The 19,312-nt window shown below is 35.9% G+C and overlaps 1 protein-coding gene across 1 annotated transcript in view; it reads right to left on the bottom strand.

The window, feature by feature from the left end:
* Nucleotides 1-19,312, bottom strand: part of mxd1 (MAX dimerization protein 1) — a 53,145-nt gene that overhangs the window by 31,059 nt on the left and 2,774 nt on the right. Inside the window, exon 3 of the mRNA XM_039768427.1 lies at nt 6,061-6,090. Coding sequence (XP_039624361.1) covers nt 6,061-6,090 — 30 coding nt within the window. The remainder of the gene's footprint in view (nt 1-6,060; nt 6,091-19,312) is intronic.

The raw sequence follows: 19,312 nt of genomic DNA on the forward strand, positions 1-19,312 counted from the left end.
TTCTTCTTGAATAAACAGAGGACACCTTTGCAAATCCTTTATACCAGTTATGTTTGCAACACAGGTTTCCTGTTGATAAGGTAAGGGCAAGCCACTCAGATGCTTGTGCCACTTTCAGATGAGTTTCAAAACAAATGGGTGCTTAAAGGAGCAAGACTTTGTTCTGCTCTCTCTAAAGTGTGCAAAGTTTGCTAAGGGGAGAAAAGATTAATACTATTGTTTACATCTATATGTACAAGTTTCCCTAAGAATATGCTTTGAGGAGCTACCCATAACTTGCCATTGTAATATGTTTATTTGGCGGATGGCCTTTATCCAAGGCAACTTATTTGTTCAGTATTCATTACTACATTAAATTTTACAGTTGAGAGCACTGAAAGGTTAGCTGGCATTTTCAGATACTGCGTAAATTCGGAGGCAAAATTTAAACCAGCAACCTTGTAGTCATGTCCAATGTAATGACTACACCACTTTGTTCAGTATACTTTTTTGTATCAAATATACCACAACACACCATTAGTTACCTTAATACAGCATTGACCACTACAAAACATGCAATTTTAAAAACATGATTTGATTCTTATATTAGTCCACAAATGCATGAGGAAATTCTGTAGAATTTTCACAGAATTTAAGCTATGAAACAACCAAATCCAACCAAAGATTAAAACCAATGATGTACTGTAGATGTTCTATGAACAGAAGGCAAAAGCAGAACACTGTGTCACCAAGGGTGAAAATGTTCCTGCTATATGTCCTATATAATACTGTTTTTATAATTTGTCTCAATTTACATATGCATGCATTTTATTAGTACTATATGGAGTTTAGTACTCAAGGTGAAATATAGATTCAGGAGCCATTATAAACTGGATTGGTTATGCTTCTCTCAAATCCAGAGGTATAAAGAGTAAATAATATAAACAATAAAAACTGAGAAAGAAGTGGTTTCTTCTTAGTGGTACCTGCTGGTTTAAAATAAGCCACCTTATGCAGTTTGCGGCAACATTTCCAAATGTGAGCTTTTTGCCATGGGCACTTGCAGCTCACACTAAGTTTCTATTTCGGGAGAAGCCAAGGCCTCCAAAACTCATGCTCCCAGTGAGTTTCAGTTTTGATTCACAGCAAAAAAGAGGAACTGTGATTACATAACTGTGGACAGCCCGGCTTGGGACTGTTGACTCCATGTGGCTTATGTTGTAATGAATTCAGATGGGAGAAACCAAAACTAATTTTAAACATGTAAACACCCATGATAATATACAAAAGCACAGATAAGCTTCAGCTGCTTTCAGAATGAGTCATGCTGCTAGCGTGTTAGTGAATCAACACCACATAGCCAAACACACAACACAAACAGCAGCACACCATGGAAAAGGCCATTTAAATTCTAATTTGCTCTGTCTGGCACTTCAGAGTCTTATCACAATCTCTAAAATGACAGGTTTTCTTACTGAATAATATATTAAACTTTCATTTGCAGCTGTACAACAAAAGAATCTTGTATAGTAAAATGATAAAGCAATAAAAACACATAATTTATTGTTATTTTAGCAAATGATTCAGAATTTCCAAAACACGCATATCAAACTATAGTAATCAAATTTAAAAAGTAAAATAACTTGCTCATTTGTGGGAGCCAAGTTTTAATTACAGTTTTGGGATCCTTCTGTATCAAGTTTAAAAAAATAAACTGTTGAATTTAATTCAAGGAACAATATGCTCAAACTATACAAGAGTGTGTGTTGTGCAGTTCTGTTAACTTGGTACAAGAAAGACATAGCAGCACTTGACACTATTGCAGAGTAGAGCAACCAAGAGCATACCTTGACCTAAGACATGTCCTACCGTGAGACTCGGAATTAAACTGGTTTAGTTTCAAACAGAAAAGACTGTGTGGGGGCCTAATCCAGGTATTTAAAATCCTCAAAAAGGTATTGATAAAGTAAGGTGAATCACATACTCGCAGACATCAGTGGAAATTAAGGGGAAGTGCATTTAAAACTGAAGTCAGGAAGCACTTCTTTACACAGAGTTGTGGGACTGTGGAACAAACTATTGAGACATGTTGAAGCAGAATCTTTGACAACTCTTAAGAAGTACCTGGATGAGGTACTGGGATAGCTTAGCTATTAGCTAAACAAATGGGCTTGATGGACTGAATGGTCTCCTCATTTGTCATATTTCTTATGTTCTTTACAAGTATGAAAATGAATGGATGAATACAGTACATAATTTTGTTTAGTATATGTAAATCCGTAACTGTTCAAAGCCTTAAGATTCTGTTTACATATACCCATCACACCATATGAACAATGCAACTCCATAATTCTTTAGAAGTAAAACAAGAAGACTCTATGAAATCTTATAAGTAGTGCCTGTTAATATAAAGTAGTATGAATATACGGTTTGTTATTTTGTGAATTCTGACCATTTGAGTACTTTGATATTAAAGTGAAAATGTGAGCAGGTAAGAAAGGAAATTGATTTGAAAGTCACTAATGAAAAAAACCTCTCACAGTGAACAGGAGTCCAGGAGTGACCAAGAATATGTTGCAGTTATATGTGTAAGAATTTGAATGAGTACAGCTTTTATCTACCCCTTTATTGTTTTGTTTGGTTAAGCTTAATATGCCTCCGTATTTTATATATTTCAAAACCATATGTGCAACGTGTCCACATATTTCATTTACATTGTATTTTTATGAACATACATGCACACATACATTTTAAATATTTATACATTTAAGTATAACAATTATACACATATACACACACAAGCATACACACATTTTGAAAAGTAATAGTAGTCAATACATTAAGAACTACAAGTGCTTCAGCAAGTCTGTCGGTCTATCATACTGGTGACCCATTGCTTGCCGTCTGAAGGCATGGAAGACTTCATCTGTCACATAATCACACTGTAACAAAATATGCTATTTCAGCAGGAGCGCTGCTTCCTCATTGCACCTCAATAGCAAAAAATTAGATGGAAAGAGCCTAACTGCAGAACTGTTCATAGCCAAATGCTGTGCAACAGTTTATTTATAATCCGTTTACAGTAAAATTCAACTGTTGCATGCATCATGTGGCATCACCTATGCATATTCCACCTGTTCAAAACTAGGGTTTCACTTTACATCTGCTCATTTGTCAGTATATGATATTACAGTGGCATGACAGCAATCATCAATTACTCTCTCCAGGCAGTCTGATAACACAATATTTTGAACGGTGAATATATCCCCAACTTATTTTATTTCCAATCACAACAAAAGACAGTAATGGCACTAGTTTACAAAAGACAGAATGAATGATCTTATCAGGACCATTCAGCCAAATGTGCACAACAGAAAGTCAAAGCTTTATGGTAAGGCATAGAAGGGAGGAAGAAGAAGAAAAAAAAACAAAACAAAACAAACAACAAAAAAAGCATTACAGATAATGATAGGCAAGGTACCTTTTTCATATTAGTGCTAAAAGATATAAAGTGCTTCATATATACTAGACGAATATACAGAAGTATTACAACAAAAAAGTCAAACCTCACCCACACACACTCAGAGTTTACTTCTGGCAAGAAACAAAAGAGCCTAAAGACTGGAAAACTGCAAGTCAATAAGATTAATAGCAATAGTAATTGCAGACTCAATAAGCCTTACCTATATATTGTGAAACAATGTTTACTATAATAAGCCAAAAAAATAAAAAATACTGTATGAAAATATGCCAAGTAACATCTAGCATTTATTTATGGAAGGGAGTGGGAATGGGCAACTGTAGTATTAGGCAAGTGCAACCTAGGACTAAAGGCATGCTATACTCCGAGAGACTATGTGAATTAGACTTCAATAGAGAAGGTTATTTGGGGTCCTAATTTAGGTTTTCAAAACACTTGAAGCATTGATAAAGCTGATTCAACAGAATTCTTTTGATTAAATATGGAATCACATACTTGAAAACACCAGTGGAAATTAATTAAATGGTTAAGTCAATTAAAGATGGAAGCCTTTGTTCCAGGTATGGATTGTAGTTAATGGAATCTGAAACAAACTACGGATAAGATACTAGAACAACTTAGACATTAGGTAACTAAACAAACAATGTACTGAATAGTCCCATGTCCTAAAATTCTTTAGTAATTTCTTGCCTTAGGGACATATTTATGGCGATTTCAGAATTTAAATATGTTGGAATGTGTATGGTAAAATTTACTATGGGCAAAAATCTAACACATGCTGAAGTTTAAATTAATCAAGCAACAACTCTCCCTTGCTCTCACACAGTAGAAATTAATCATTGAATACCGCAGTTGGCACCGTTATCACAAAGCTGTACATTATTAGGTTCAAATTTAACCTACACACTGTATTGAGGTTTGAAAATGGATTAAAAAAGATGGAATACATTAGATTTTTGACTTGATCTACTTTGTTAATCCCTAAGGGGAAAATGTCTTTTCACATGACCTTTGGGGGGTCAGAGCGCAGGGTCAACCACTGTACAGCACCCATGCAGCAATTTTCAGGTGAAGGGCCTTGCTCAAGGGCCCAACGGTTTAGGATCCTTTCTGGCAGGAATGGATTTCTGCTCCGAATATTCCATTCAGCAAAATGTGATGAAACAAATGATTTTCATCCTTCCATCTCAACTTTTTTTTTTTTATGTTGGGCCATAAAATTAAAAGGTTAGCAAAAACTATTAGACAACCGTATGTTCCAAATTTTGTGTGGCTATCACATGGTAAACAAACAACTTTAGTTCTTCCACTTCTTTTTGATCTTTGCCAAGGCTTACTTGAAAAGTCTTCTGTACTGTTTTTAACAACTTATTGTGACTTATTGGAAATGTAAAGGATTAAGAATCCTGACAACCGGCAGTTGTCTGAATATACAGCCAGAATGGAGCCAGTTTTGTTAAATGCATTCATCAAAATGATGAAACACCAGATACAACAGCACACATCTCCTTTACAGAAGATTTTAACAAAACAAAAATTCTTGTATGAGCTTTATGTTATTATTTTGAATAAGCTCCAGACATTGTTAAAATATAAAGGGAAAAATGTCCTCCTTTTATCATTACTCAACCTAATCTTCACATGTGGGTGTCTGTCTTGTTTGGAACCACACAGGTCATCATTTTCTAAATGCATTATTCATAATCAGCCTCCAGTAATAAGCACAATACACAAGTCCCTTCCCTTCTTCCCCCGCATACATGCAAAGTGAAGCTGAAGTGAACGACGACACTTCAAAGCTTTGTTCTTGTATCACTGCATTATCCAATCACTTGAGGTCTAGGGTGCAGCTTGCCATGAAAATGCAAATCACAATAAGCCACAATGTATGCACAGATGTAAAAGAACAAAGCTGTAAATTGACTCCGTATCTCTAAATAATAAAAATAATAATCTCATTTAAGTTTCAGAATACAATTTTAAAATTCTTCTCAATGTAATTTGGAGGACTAATCTGTTACTTAAAACAAAGTTTCAGATGTGTCACATAATATCTGTATTAAAACACACTGTTTAATGCATTCATATGCTATGGGAATTGTCTTAAATGCCCTTTGTTGTGTTCCCATAAATTTCTGGGTAGCATTTTGGGCTTGAAATACAAGAAGGCTGACCTAAATTTATATTTTCTGTAAAAATAAAAAGCACATTGAACTGATTAAGTATGTATTGCATATTCTTTTAATAACATGGTTATTATTTTATAGAATTAGGTTAAAGGTCAATGTTATGATTTAACATGGCCAATTCTGGTATTATTGTCCCATAGGGAACTAGTACTTGGAACTGTTTACATGAAATCTGCAGCCTCTCCCATATCACAGGGCACAGCATACACAAAAAAAAAAAAAGGAGCACTCACTTTACTATATATCCAGCAGTAGCAATAATTTACTCTGTTTTTATATTGTCATGCATTTTCTTATAACCAGCAGCACCAAATGGTTAACATGTATAAATAATGCAAAAGTAAACTGTCCCATCACATCTTAGTTTGAGCAGTAATGTTCTATAAGGTCTTTTAAATATAACATGCTTACCTATTTTTTTCCATTTCATTGTGCGTTGACCTAAAGAAAGAAAAAAAAAAAAAAAACAACAAAAAAAGTTAAATTTTTTTTTAATAATTTATTCACAACAATAAAATAAACTTGCTGGGACTCAAGCCAGGTCTCACAGCTTTGGAACTTGTCTGCGTCATATGTGAAACAGAGTAGTTCATGAGCAGCACAGATAATGAATGGTCCGATTATTCACACAAAACTATAACCATTAGCTGCTCCCAATCGCATACATGGATCATTTGGAGGTAATGAAGAGGACTTCTCATTTGCTCCTTATTTGACTCCATTCTGCAGCTGCCCCTTTCAAGTTTTTTTATGGAAACCACCAATATTCTCCCCCTTCTCTGTCGTTCAAGCTGATAAAATATTGGTGGTTTCAGCTAAGCTTTAATTCAAAAAGAAATATGGCATGTGCCTTTATTTAACTATTTGCTTGGCATACCCGATTTGTGTTAATGCTTATAAGTTTTCATATCTTATGTTAATACAAGAATATAGTAACTTTTTAAAATTTTCCATAACACCAAATTTGAATGGAAAAACAATTGTAATGGTTAAGATATCTGCAGTGGGCTGGCACCCTGCCCAGGGTTTGTTTCCTGCCTTGCACCCTGTGTTGGCTGGGATTGGCTCCAGGAGACCCCGCCCAACCCCGTGACCCTGTACTTAGGATATAGCAGGTTGGATAATGGATGGATGGTTAAGATACGCAAGAACAAGAAAAAAAACAAACTGTTTTTGTTTGGTTTTCTTTGCATAGCACAAATTTTCCTGATTGTAATTGATGCTAAAGTCCAGTCAAGCTCACTATGAATATATCCAAATGACAGGCACACTGTACTGGGAACTAGAAACAAAAGTTAAGAAAATATGTGGTAAGTAAAAGATTTATTATTTTTGGACAAATGAATCACGAAACATGTCAGAATCTGTGCATGGTTATCTTTTATTTTCTGTGCATTTTTGTTGCGGATGTTACGTGCTTTTTCTTGTAAATATTGGTTTATTCATACATTAATTGTTTTACAAATGGTTCTCCGATAGTGCAAAAAAAAAAAAAAAAAAGGCACAATAATTAAACTAGGGAGACATAATTCACAGTTCTACTTTTGTATACTTGGTCCAGACCATTGTCTGTGTAGAGAATGCACATTCAAACTGATGTCTAGGAGAGCTGTGACAGATTGCTACCCCATGGTCATTCCCACCATGCACCCAATGCTAAGATATGCACCAGTTCCCAGTAATGAACTGAATAAACAGGATTGAAAATGAAGGTGCAGGCATAAGTTTCATCATCCATGATCCACCAAAGAGATGCACACTTTAAATAAAAAAAACACACAACACACTAGCATACTACAGAATTAATTAAATCAGAATAGATCTTATCTTACCCAAAAACGGTGTATGATCTCAAGCTTTACCTAACCGACAACTGAATAAGTAACACTAATATTAAATATAAAAATTAATGTTTTCCTTTTCTCTTTAAAGTTTTACAACTTTGGGCCTCAAGACAAAACCTTCAATTATCTAAATATTATGAGTAATTTATATAAATGCAACAATTTAGGCAGCAAATCAATATATTTTTACTTCAACAAATCACTGATTAGAACAAAACTAAATAGGATGAAAAAAAATCTGATGGCTAAAAATGGCATATTGCAAACCTTTTTTCCCCCCACTGCCTTGTAACTCTAATCTTAAATGGCTTTCATTCCTGGAGTGACACTGTCTGGACAGCAGGTTTCAAGAATGTCTAAAAACAGAAAAAGAAAATTCCAAGTGCCCTGAAACAAACAGGCCCAGCTCCTGCTGTCAAAGTCAAAGGCTAGAACAGGTTGGGCGACTTGACCCCTTATGAGAGATACCAGTGAGGCCGAGTAAATGATGGTAATGGTTTAGGTGTTGCAGAAGGAATGTTAGCAGTTAAATTTTTTCTACAAGGTTTGTTTCAGGGTGTGTTTTAATATTGTGTGAAAGAGCTTACAGAAATTCCCAAGTGTTAAAGCCTATATAAGGGTGACAGGAAACATATAGCAATCAAAAGTCCATCCAAGGACTTGGCCTAAGTAGCTCATATTCTAGAAGATCAATCAAAAATCATAACAGAAATACATACTATATTCATTATACAAGTTATTGTCTCACAATCATTCAGTAAGTCGTCAGTATAGTCTGAAAAAATCAGATTTTTATCCGATGTACTTAACCAAATGACGGTGAATCAAAATTTACAGTGTTTGTGTGCGAGTTTGCCCTTTCAGGCACTTTAACTAGGCTGTTTTCCATCTAGCATCCAGGGCTGACAGGATAGGTTACACCTTGCCCCCTTTATGAATAAAACAAATCTGGTTGGCAAGTGTAATGTTATGTTTGTCACTAGGTCATACTGCTAGTCGATTTACTTAATTGCACAAAGCTTTGAATTTCAAATTGTGCATCATACACCTACATCAAGGAGCAAACATCATTAATCAATTGTGTTTTATACATTGGCACTTTTAACAGAAACCTTCTTCAAACAAATCTTACTTTATAATGCCCTTTTTGGTGAATGCCCTCCCAAAGTACCATAAACTATCACTTAGAGAAACATTTTAAAATTCTCATGATAACAGGTGTATGCAACATGACCACCAGAAGGAACAAGATTTTGTCCATTAAATTAGAGAGCATCAAGTCAGTTTTTCCAATTACAAAGCTGCACTTCACACAAAAAGATTAAAACGTAAAAGCACAGACTTTGACATTTAATGCAATAAATCCTATTTCTACCAGTAAAGTATGAAAGGAAAAGATACTGAATGGTAATGAAATATAAGCCATGGAGAGCTGGTGCACTGGTGTCAAGGACCCACATTATAAAGAAATAATATAGGACACCACAGTTAAGAATCAAGCCTATAAGCATTCAATATGACTGCATATATGCTTGAAATCCACAGAACCCAACATTGCATGGCTATTATTCAGAGAAACAATTCCCAATATTTATTTTTACTGTCCTTTTTCAAATTAAATGAGATTTTTCTTTTTATCATAAGTGCAAACACATTCCATATACTACAGAAAAAAAAAATCCATAAAGGGGTTTAACTAGTATGGGCATTTGGTTAACTTGATAGAGCCAGAAATAAAAAGGGAGGGGACCTGTAAGACAGCAGTCCTACAGTTTTATTCCATACAAGCTCATAATATAAACTACTAAAGTAGCTTCTTCATTTCAAAAGCACTGTTAGTATTCCATTCAAGATACAGCCTTGTGCATTATGCAGATTAGTCAAAACAAAACAATTACTTTAGTCCACTTTAGTCTGTTATTTTATTATAATATCCAATAGTAATATCAACACTGTTTTACTAGGTAACTTCAATCTCTGTTTTTCAGATTAGCCAGTCAGATAAGGGTGTTATGGGGGCACAAAACTGTTAAATCATGATCAGTGGCAGGATCATGCGCAGAACACTGATTGATTCAAAGTACTTGTTCCCCTTTTTAAATTACACAATTTTCCAAGAACAGACAAGTTTAAAATAGCCCTATAAACTAAATAAAACCCTGATTGGCAGGTAATAAGAAAGATGGCCATGTGGAGCAACGTAAAATGTAAAGGTTGCAGTAGCCAACAAATGGACAGAATACTCAGAGTAGTGTACATCAGCCATCCAAATTTAAACCTACTTAATCCTGAGGAGAGCTGTGGGGGAAAATGAGCCTATCCTGGCAGCACTGGGAACAGGGCAAGAACCATCCCTGGACAGACAGACAGTTTACTGAAGGACCAAGTTCTCATATGGAGACAGTTTGGCTAGAGTATACACACATATGAGGAAGAAAAAAAAAATCCAAGCACCCCAAGAAAAACCTTCAGAATATGCTAACTCCATACAGACAGTGACTAGACTGAGATTTAAGCAACACCAACACTGAATAATGTAAATGAGGACTACTGTAGAACTTCATGGTTCAAGTACTTCACTGAGATGTTTTGTTCACACACTTCATCTAATCCCACTCATAATTCATTTTTAACCATTTTTTTAATTAAACATTAACAAAAAGATGGGCTCTATCCAAGGCTGCACATGCCTTTAACATTAGAAGGGACACTAGTTCAATCACACGCTAACACACTCAGAGCCGATTTTCAGTAACCCATTAACAACAACATGCACCTCTTTGAAATTTAGGAGGACGCGCAAAGACAAAAGGAGAGAAAAATAATATCACCAACAAACTGAAGGAATTAAACCGAGGTCTCTGAATCTGTAACATAGCATGCCACTACATAACAGATTTGGCCTTAATATTTAGTGTCCATATACAGTATAAAATGTACAAATACACAACAATTCCATTTACAGTTAAAATTAATATGAATATGACATTGCTCTAAACAGCCACTGAAAATTAAAAATTGTAATGTTTCTTAAAATTTAACAGAATGTTATTTTGACCTTGGCTAGTGCTAAAAAAACAAAAAGATGATTACGCCTTATGGATCCTATGCCCAAGGTTCATCTTCTGTGCCTTCTCATTGCCTGTGTGGAAGTTTCACATTCTCTTAGAAGCAATATTGTTTTTCTCCCGCATTTCCAAATTGTTAATTTCACTGTCAGTTTCTAAAATTAGTCCAGTAAGAGTGTTTGAATTGGTATTACAGCAGACTGGTACCCTGACAATGGTTTGGTTCCTGGCAGGCACTGCCAACCCCCACCTCTCCCACCCCACCCTGTAACCTTGAATTGGATTAAGTGGTTTTGTGAATTCTGTTATCTTTAAATGACAATTTTTGAAAGCCAAAGGATTTAATGAAGCAATGTGTTAACTTGGGAGATCATTGGACACATTACACAATTGTCAGGATTAACTTGGATTTAAATTGCTCTGATATGGATTTACCATTAATAGAAATCACAGCAAAGAGTATCTGATGGAAAAGGGATTATGACTAAACTAACAGCACTCGTATCAAGCACTAAAGAATTCTGTAAGTGAAGTAGCAACAATATGTGAAATGGCTAAAGACTACAAAAAGGCACCCTGATAAGAGTGTATCTAATACAGACATAGTTTGATATAGGTCATTAAGTCACGACTCAACATGCAAGTGTTACTCATGCCCAACTCCATTGTTAAGCTAAACTTATCTGCTCTGTCCGTTTTCACTTTTTTTTTTTTTTTAAAATTAATAATAATAATACAAAAAACAATTATTTGGTCATCTGCACCAGACAGAATCAAGTACAGTACACAGTACATTACTGATGAACTCATTAACAGGAGAGGCAAATGACCTGCCGGTGCATGCCTTTCAATATATTGCACATGCTAATGCTGGTTTCCATGCTCATCAGTGACCTCCTTCATGTTTGGTGGGTTCATTCTTTGGATGACCTACACAGATATCCAAAATTATTAAAAAAAAAAAAAAATGTGCAGGTAACTAGTGAGCTACTGCCTCAGCAACAATCCCCGCTTAAAAAGTACACATTTTTACAGGTGGACTAAAGGCATCTCAAGCGACTTACTCAGGGTTACACACAGTCAACAGTGGAGACTGGAATAGTCACCTTAAAGTTTACAGTCCAACATCGTGAACATTTAGCTTAACTGTTTATACATCTGGACACATCACATGTTCCTGCACTAGCACCCAGTGGTTAAAAATCTTCATGCAATACCGATCTCTGAAAATATAATAAAGTACAGAAATCTATAATGTTATTTTAGCACTTAACAGCTTGTGCAAAAACAAATTAAGTCTATCAAGGTCAGAGCTTAGTCAAACTATTTCACTCTTCATTTTTCCTCACTGTCAATATACATACAAGATAGTGAAATTAAATAACTGCAATAGAGCCCACCATCTAATTACCCAAGTAGAACATGTGTTCTCACACTTAATACATCTATTTTAGTTTAAGAAAATACAAAAAAATTGTGTTTATGGTTCGCGTTGTGCAGCCCGCAGCAACAGTAGTAATAACACTGAATGGAATGTCAATCTATTGCAGAGCTCACATGTACAGGCAAACACAGAGAAAATATAAAGAGACACCAATCAACCAGACATCATTCCATTAGTGCAGAACACCTAATCACTGCAAGGTAGTTTTGTTGTATTTAAATGACAAATATTAATTGTAATTATCTATTAAGCATTATAATGTTCATATTGTTATAGTAGCTATGCAAAATTATGAATACCTGTGTGCTTCAGACAAATGTCTGAAATTAACGTACAGCGCATGAAGGGTTCTTCACATTAACCACCTTATTTTATTTGCTACAACTCTTAAATGCCTCAAGGCTTTTACATAAAGTTTCTTTTGAGGTGGAATGTACTACAAAAGAAGGATAGAAACGCACAGTCATTGCTCTTTTTATAAATTTTCACTTAAGCGTTATTAGCATAATAATGCCTGAATTCTGTAGTGAGTCACTGCATATAGAATCAACAAATAAAACAGCTTTTATAACCAAATCTAAGTTCCTAACTCAGGCTTTCTCACACTTCTGCTACTTCTATACAAATGTGGCTAAACTGTTGATTTAAGAGACTGAGGTGTGCTTCTGACAAAACGGACCATAGTAACCTTGTGAAAAGCCTAAAACACTAAGCAGGACCTTGGGTAACAGTATCAGTCTAGAGGAACTTCTCAAAAGTTCTGTTTCTTTTATTTTCACTATATGCACACCACTGAGTTGTTAAATCAACCAAAGTAACCTTTCCATGCATTTACAGGTCTATAGAAAGATCTTCTGAACGAACACACACACACACACACACACACACACACACACACACACACGTCTACATAGCACTACAAGATTCTTACATGTTGAGCAGCCATTTGATGGTAATTAAAAACTGTCCTTAAATCTTTTTGTGCGAGTTCTAACAGTCCAGAACCTTTTGAGACTGGGGAGGAAGAAAAGCGACTGTGCAAAATGGCAGAAGTCTTTAATTGTATTCTTAGTTTTTCTAAGGCAGATATATAGGACATGGCAGTCCTTGGTTGTCTACTCACTTCCTACAAATAATAACTAACAAAGCAGGTATTAGTTACCTCTTTAGAAATTGTCCAAGTCCAGAATCTAACAGACTACGAAATGAAGACTAGTCTCTTCTGTGATCAATCGTGCAATCTACACAGTAAAATATGCTGAACTCTGACCCTTCACACCACTGTGCAAAGTGCACATTACACTTCAACATGCTAGAATACTGTACACCGATTTAGTTCCTCATGCAGAGTACAATCATCCACGTTGCATAATGCCCATTTACACTGCTCACTCAATATAAACCCATGACAATCTTGAGCTCACGTAATGTCCGCCACCTTATTGCCCTCAAATGAGTAATTACCAGCATTTTTAAAAAAAAAATAAAAAACACTTTGGCAGGGTGTCCATATATTTACAAATACTTGATAAAGCTCTCAACATTTAATTGATGTACAAATTACAACACTCTGCATTAATATTACCATATCCTAATTTGCAAGAACATGAGCGGTACATTATTTTAATGTTATATACTACACTTTGTTGTGGTACTTATTGTGAAAAGTGGTGTATTAATATTACAATGCTTTCTTCTTATGACTTCCTATTTCAAAATCCGTTAAATTAAAATGCTTGGATTTCATTGCTTTATTGTAAATATTCTTATAATACAAAACATATTACCCCAGTAAATCATTTAAGGTGCTGAAAAATGTATGAAAAGTACATTACTTGACATTTAAATTTAAACTTGCAAACATGAGACATACATGTAATTACATTCAAATATTTAGTAACAGGTTGCTATACACGGTACATTAGGTACTTATACTAAACTGTGTGTTTGCTGATGCGAGTCAACGTCTGTGTGCCCTAGAGTTGGCACAGCATCACTGCCATTGCCATTACCCAACGTGAAAGCAGCAACTGCACAATTACGGTGGTTAAATTAGTAGATTTTGGTGTGACACACAAAATTCTAGTGTGACAAAGAAATTAAGCATTTTAGACAAATACATGGTTTTACAACTATGATATATCCATGGTAACCACTGGCATTCTTCAATTAAGGTTTAACTTGCACTATGCACCATCAGGATGCAACTGTGTAATTACAATTACAAATTATTCAAATAGCAGCAGTATCCAGCATAAATGCAAGAAAAGCAAAAGGGTGTAATTAAGGAATAATTGAAAGATTTCTGTGCAAACTTGTAATACTAAATTCAGATTTATTTAGCTGTCAATCTATTGATTATCCTTATATGTTAGGAAATACTACATTGCTTTAAATGATCATCCAACCATAAAACAGCCAGGAGTTTTTCTGAATAATGTATGTATACAATTAAAAAATTGTTTCAATTGTTCACAACATCATCTCAGAAAACTCAGTTCAGATACCATATCTGATCAAAAAACTTAACTTGATTTCAAACCTAATAAGTAAAACAACAAATGGCCACCAAACTTTTAAGGTTTTAATTAGTCACACATAAGGCAGCCATCTATTTTCTTAACCACTTAAGCCATTAACCTTCATTGCAAGCAGAATCCACCACTGGATTGGGAGTTGTGGCTACCCAACAGAACAGAAGGCACACTGACTAGAAGCAAACTTGTACCTATTAATTAACCTAACATGTATGTTCTAAGGATGTAGAAAGAAAACAAGAGCAATTGCCATGCTATGACTTTAGTCCAGTGTTTTGGATCCAAGAGGCAGCAGTGCTGCTCACTGCACCACTGTATTACTCTGCAATAAAAGCAGCAACTTAATTGTAAAAAATGGCCACAAATATGCAAAGGTCATGTAAATATGCTAGAGGGCTAAATATGAACAATAAAGTAGAAGCACTGAGCAAACAAATTCCCGATTTTTTTCTCGCAGGATGACAACAATAAACAATGGACATTACATTGCAATCAGCATACATAAGACACATTTGCATTCAAAATGACTGTTAGTACCAACAATTAGGAGTTTATTTAAAAAAAAATTAAAAAGCACACAATTTGCAAGTCAAAGTGTAGTAAATCTACTATAATTGTGAAGCTATCATGCACAAACAAATCCTACCAATCAATGTACAGTAAAGCACATCACATCTTTCCCTCTGTACCTAACCACTGTGGAAGATTAAATTTTACTGCCAGATACCAAATGTGTTTATAAAGAAATTCATTCACAGTTTTCTCTGGTCAATAGAATTACTACAATCTAAACTGAAAATGTACTGGTCAGCAACAGCAGACACTGTTAAAATAAAGAGATGGTTATTGCAGAGCAAGGGATCAATAGGATCAAAGTAATATACAGTACAATGTAAAATTTAATCACCAGATTAACAGTTGAAAAATTGAGATCTTTAAAATATTTTAAGTGATATGTGAGTGAAACACACAAACACACATCAATAAATTAGAAAAATCAAAAAGTTAACTTCAGTAATTCAATTCAAAAAGTGAAACTCATTATATAAACTCATTACACACAGAGTGATACATTTCAAGCATTTATTTCTTTACATTTTTGCCGATTATGGGTTATAGCTAATGTCAACCCAAAATTCAGTACTCCAGAAAAGGTTCAATGTTGTAGACTCATGGTGTCACACTCCACTCAGCTAAATAACCCAAAACATCTGCAAAGGTGTCCTGAGCCTTTAAATTGACTCTCATTCTGGTTCAGTAGGCCACACAATCGTGGAGAAGACTGCTGACTTGACAGCTGTCCAGAAGACAGTCATTGACACAAAAGGTCATTGCTAAAGAAGCTGGCTGATCAGACTGCTGTATCCAAGCATATTAATGGAAAGTTGAGTGGAAGGAAAGGTGCACAAGCAACAGGGATAACCACATCCTTGAGAGATTGTGAACCTCAGCCCGTTCAAGAATTTGGGGGAGATTCACAAGGAATGGACAGTTCTTCAAGAGCCACCACACAAAGACATGTCTGGGACATAGGCTACAACTGTCGCATTCCTTGTGTCAAGGCACTCCTGAACCAGAGACAGGTGTCAGAAGCGTCTTACCTGGGCTAAGGAGAAAACGGACTGCACTGTTGCTCAGTGGTCCAAAGTCCTCTTTTCAAATGAAAGTAGATTTTGCATTTCATGAGAAAATCAAAGGTCCCAGAGTCCACAGCCGTCTACCAGGAAATTTTAGAACATTTCATGTTTCCCTCTGCTGACAAGCTTTATGGAGATGCCGATTTCATTTTCCAGCAGGACTTGGCACCCGCCCACACTGTCAGAAGTACCAATACCTTGTTTAATGACCATGGTATCACTGTGCTTGATTGGCCAACAAACTTGCCTGACAATCTCCACAGAGAATTTATAGGGTACTGTAAAGAGGAAGATGAGACACCAGACCCAACAATGCAGATTTGCTGAAGGCCGCTATCAAAGCATCCTGGGATTCCATAACACCTCAGCAGTGCCACAGGCTGATCGCCTCCATGCCATGCTGCATGGATGCAGTAATTCATGCAAAAGAAGCCCAACCAAGTATTGAGTGCGTACATAGACATTCGTTTTTTATTAGGCCAACATTTTTGTATTAAAAATATTTTTTATTGGTCTTATGTAATACTCTAAATTTTCTGAGATACTGAATTTTGAGTTTATTACCTGTAAGCCATAATCACCAAAATAAAAAGAAATAAAATGCTTCAAATATCACTCTGCGTGTAATGAATCTATAGGAGCTTCACTATTTGAACTGAATTACTGAAATAAATTAACTTTTTGATGATATTCTAATTTATTAAGGTGCACCTGTATATATACATAGACAGACACATATACACACAAACCGTATATTGTGTCTATAAAATACAAATATGTATAATGTTGTACATTTATGTGCAAATGTATATTATATACACATTCACTGCAGATGCACAAGAACATAATTCATAACTGGGATACACAATAAATACAATGAACGGTCCAAGTTTTATGTTCTAATATAGGTATGTGTCAAAAAAGCAGAAGCATTCCCAAAAAATAATTAATAAGTGGATTCAAACACTGTAGCAGCATATCCACAGATAGAAGTTGGACAGTACCGCATATATGACCAATTTAATGACACACAATAGACCGGAGTCCTAATAAATAGTATAATACTATAGCTTTCACTAAATTTCATAGTGTACATCATAATCTGAAGTTGGACAAATGACGGACCGGTCCCCAACTTTCCAAAAAGATAATCCGTTGTATGGGGGGGTGGGTTCCATTTGAAAATTCTGACTAGAAACTCAGAGGTTCTGACTTTCCACTTCAAATGGAGAGCTGCATGAGCCCTCAAGAGGAACTACAAAGTATATAATGCAGCTACAAGGAAAAAGGAACACAAGGGTTTTTTTTTTTTTTTAACCCTTTCAAGCAAAACAGAGGCTCATTTGCCTGATGTCTCATGTTTTACATACTTTGACAAAATGAAAAAGAAAAAGGACAGAGATTGCGACTGCACCTGCCACAAGTAGAAGACTTTCATACAGTTCTGTCAGGCTTTGTTATTTGCGGTCAGAAAAAAGGGGCAGGCTCACAATACTTTGGAAATCTGAAACTGCTGGAAAGTCAATGTGCAGTTGTTTAATCTGTTATTCTGTACAATTTCAATTGTCCATCCATCCATGCGGACCAAGCTCCGACACCGATCGTACAGGGACCGAACAGCCCTTATCAGGGGGTCCGGTACCCCATACTCTCAGAGTACCCCCCACAAGATTCCCCGAGGGACACGGTCGAACGCCTTTTCCAAGTCCACAAAACACATGTAGACTGGTTTAGGCAAACTCCCATGCACCTTCCAGGACCCTGCATAAGAGTGTAGACCTGGTCCACTGTTCCTCGACCAGGACGAAAACCACACTGTTCCTCCTGAATCCGAGACAAAACAGCAGTTCACTAAACCTTCTATGATGAATGAAAACTCTGGACTGCGTTTTCTCTCGTCCGGACGCGGGTCACTGGAGCCAGACCTGGAGGTGGGGCTCGATGGCGAGCTCCTGGTGGCCAGGCCTGCACCCACGGGGCGCTTGGCCAGGCACAGCCCGAAGAGGCAACGTGGGTCCCCCTTCCCATGGGCTCACCACCTACAGGAGGGGCCAAGAAGGTCGGGTGCAGTATGAGCTGGGTGGTGGCTGAAGGTGGGGACCTTGGCGGTCCGATCCTCGGCTACAGAAGCTGGCTCTTGGGATGTGGAATTTCAATTGTGAAATCTGAAAATGTTCAGGCAATGTGATCAGCAACTCGGTCATCAAATTTGACATCTACTCTGACTAGAAGAAGTTGTGTAATGTGCAACTGGCTTAACAGCTCTTTGGAAGATAATGCAGTGCTGTGCTGAAAAGCCAAGATTACAACAAAACTCTCAGTTCTCATGTGACATGCTTGTGTTAGTATGGGAACTTATAATGAAAGAGGTGCCATCTCCTTGCATCCACTTATCAGGCAGAGTGTTTCTTGTTACATAGTATATTAAGTTGTATGCATTATTCCAAAATTAACAGAATATGAAGGAGCTTGGTATAGCTGTTTGTGCTTAAATATATATGTGTGTATAATTAAAGACTGATAGTGATTACATAACTGTCACTTTTGACTTGTGCTGTTAAATTTCTGACAGAAGTTGTCAGACACACGCACACATGATATATTAATATTATACATATACACACACTGTGTATATATATATATATATATATATATATATATATATATATATATATATATATATATATATATATATATATATATATATATATATATATATACACACACACATACTATATGATCTATTGCAAACCGAGTGGTGTCATCTTCACAGAATTTGTGAGGCACTCTATATAAACTTCAGGACATTCTTCCAGATATATTAGCATCACCAAACTGGTCAGGTGAAATAAGATGCAAACTTAATGTTTATAGACATTTCTCTTCCTCTACTTTCTGACACCAATTTCTCTACTGTGGAGTTCTGGCGAGACAGTACCTGTCCATGTAGTAAATCTAGCATTGGGCCCCAGTTGACTGCACCACACAGCTACTCACATTACTTTGTCCTTGTTTAACTTAAATACCATTTATCAGAATTGTAGATGCAAATAATCATCCAAGGTGTGGAAACTTTGGCAACTCAGAACAAACTTGGAAATTCCATATAAAAGGCAGAACTTCCAAATCTTTT

Source organism: Polypterus senegalus, chromosome 11, assembly GCF_016835505.1.
Source record: "Polypterus senegalus isolate Bchr_013 chromosome 11, ASM1683550v1, whole genome shotgun sequence".
Lineage (NCBI taxonomy): Eukaryota > Metazoa > Chordata > Cladistia > Polypteriformes > Polypteridae > Polypterus > Polypterus senegalus.